Source organism: Ceratina calcarata, unplaced genomic scaffold, assembly GCF_001652005.2.
Source record: "Ceratina calcarata isolate Rehan_Ccalc_2016 unplaced genomic scaffold, ASM165200v1 scaffold92.2, whole genome shotgun sequence".
Classification (NCBI taxonomy): Eukaryota; Metazoa; Arthropoda; class Insecta; order Hymenoptera; family Apidae; genus Ceratina; species Ceratina calcarata.
Window position 1 is genome coordinate 397,721 of NW_017180576.1, and position 2,122 is coordinate 399,842.

At 44.6% G+C, this 2,122-nt stretch overlaps 1 protein-coding gene across 4 annotated transcripts in view; it reads right to left on the minus strand.

The window, feature by feature from the left end:
- Positions 1 to 202: 202 nt before the first annotated feature.
- The window catches only part of LOC108631642 (synaptic vesicle 2-related protein), a 3,511-nt gene continuing 1,591 nt past the window's right edge, over positions 203 to 2,122 (minus strand). For all 4 annotated transcript variants that reach the window (XM_018035717.2, XM_026818948.1, XM_026818949.1 and 1 more), the window contains 5 exons: positions 1,832 to 2,029; positions 1,689 to 1,752; positions 1,441 to 1,566; positions 1,142 to 1,353; positions 203 to 1,037 (listed from right to left, as the gene is read on the minus strand). In XM_018035717.2, coding sequence (XP_017891206.1) covers positions 425 to 1,037; positions 1,142 to 1,353; positions 1,441 to 1,566; positions 1,689 to 1,752; positions 1,832 to 2,029 — 1,213 coding nt within the window. In that variant the 3' untranslated portion in view covers positions 203 to 424. The remainder of the gene's footprint in view (positions 1,038 to 1,141; positions 1,354 to 1,440; positions 1,567 to 1,688; positions 1,753 to 1,831; positions 2,030 to 2,122) is intronic.

The following is a 2,122-nucleotide window of genomic DNA, read 5'->3' on the forward strand; positions in this document are numbered from 1 at the left end:
TACATTTTCATATGTATAAGTTACATATACATACATATATATGTACATGTTTTAGAACCTATTGTGTTGCTACTGAAAGTGGAAAGATGGACCTATCGTCTTGAACAAGTTAGGCATTCTTATCCGACCGGGATGAAAATTAATCAGGGATAGAGAAATAATGTTAATCGTGTATGTATATACCAATAAAACAAAAATGAAATAAAGTAGCATTAATGTAAATATAATCGTTTGTCCGCCAAGCTTGTTAACTTAATCTGATGAACGTGTATATGAACGTAATAGTGCCGAAGCAATCGAACATCATTAACAACGCGAGTACTCGACACGGTGCCATACTACACCCGCATCGTCGTCGTCGTCGTCGATGAACAGAGGGAGGGAGTAGAAGTGGCAGTTTAGAGAGCGAGAAGGACATTGTAGTTCACCTCGTTTCCTGAGCAGTACCGTTCGACGCCGAATTTTTTGGTTCTACAGGCAGAGCCAGAGTAGCAGCGGCAGCGCACAGTGCAGCCACGGCATATATTGCCATCGCTCCAGTGATGGACCATTGAAGGAACACTTGTGCTATGTACGGGGTGACCATCGCACCGATTCTAGCCATCGCGCTACACGTACCGACTCCGGTGCTACGCAAATGAGTCGGGTATACTTCCGGAGTGTAAACGTAAGCCGCTTGAAATACACCAGCGATCAAGCCTCTGGCCAAGAAGATGGCCAGCGTCAAAGCTGTCCTGCTCAGCAGGCATGTTCTACCAAGGAGACAGATGAGCACGGAAAACATGACCAGCTGAAACGCCATCGTTTTCCTACGACCGATCTTCTCGATCGCGAAGATCGTCGAGAAGATCCCGGGAAACTCGGCCAGCGTCGTCCAGAGAAGATCGATGTAATCACTACGTTCCAAACGACAGTCGAGCTGACAGGTCCCCTTCCCATTCTTGTCTTCCCAAATACCGGCACACTGCTCGGACGACGTGTGAAACAGTTCCGTGGTCATCAATACAACGCCGTAATAACAGAACGCTGTGCTCATCCTAGATCCGCGAACAAACAAACAAACAAACACCTGACCACCGTACTGCGCCATCATCACAGAAGAACAAGTGCACCAGTGTAGTATAATCGGATCAACGTTTACCATACGAGCCAAAGCAGGGTAGACGTTCTACACATTTCTTTGCTTAATACGTCTCTTAGTTTACCGTGATTCATCACTTGGTAAAAGCGATCCATGACCAATCTTCCTGGAGGTAAAGGCTTTTTATTTTCTCTAGCTACCCGCTCCAGCGTTGAAACGGCCTTGTCCATTCTACCGCTGGTCATATCGAACGCTGTCGATTCTGGCAACCACTGCGAGCAACAACAAAAAATAATACGCGTGAAAGGTGGATACAATTTCGCTTTTCGAATTACTTCTTTTATCATTCTAGTATGTACCGGGGTGATGACAGCAAATACAAGGAGCGGTATCGTCGACAAAATAAGAAGCCATCTCCAACCGAACGTTGGCATGACCGCCAATGCTATCGCCACTTCGAAGCAAGCACCGAGGGCCCAAAAACACTGAAAACAGTATTTTACATTACGTATGGACCTTGAACGTCGATCGGTAGTCTCCCTCTCTCTCTCTCTTTCTCTCTGTCAGTTTTCTCAAACTCATGCGCGATCTTCTGACATCAGCTTACATCTAATAAGATGACACATTTTGCTCTTTGCTTCGATGGAAGAAATTCTGCGTACAGCGTTACCCTACGGGCCGATAACAGAAAGACACGTGAAAAAAAGAAAAATCGAGGAACGCAGTTTTACGCGAAGGACGGATACTTACGACTGTGGTACACAGCCAATGGCAAACCCAACCAGTCCTCTGAGTAATAGAATCCAAAGGAAATTCGGTGAGAAGGAGCTTAAGAAAGCGTAGTAGAACAATAATATTGCACACAATGTCAAGGATTGTTTGCTGCCATATCTGTCACTTAAATTACTCCAAAACGTAGAACTTAGCATCATACCTAAAAAGACCACCTAAAACGATGGATGAGCCGGTGGGAAATATGGTTGTAGAAATCACATTTCATGAATTGAAATGAACATGGTTTTATATATATATATACGTATA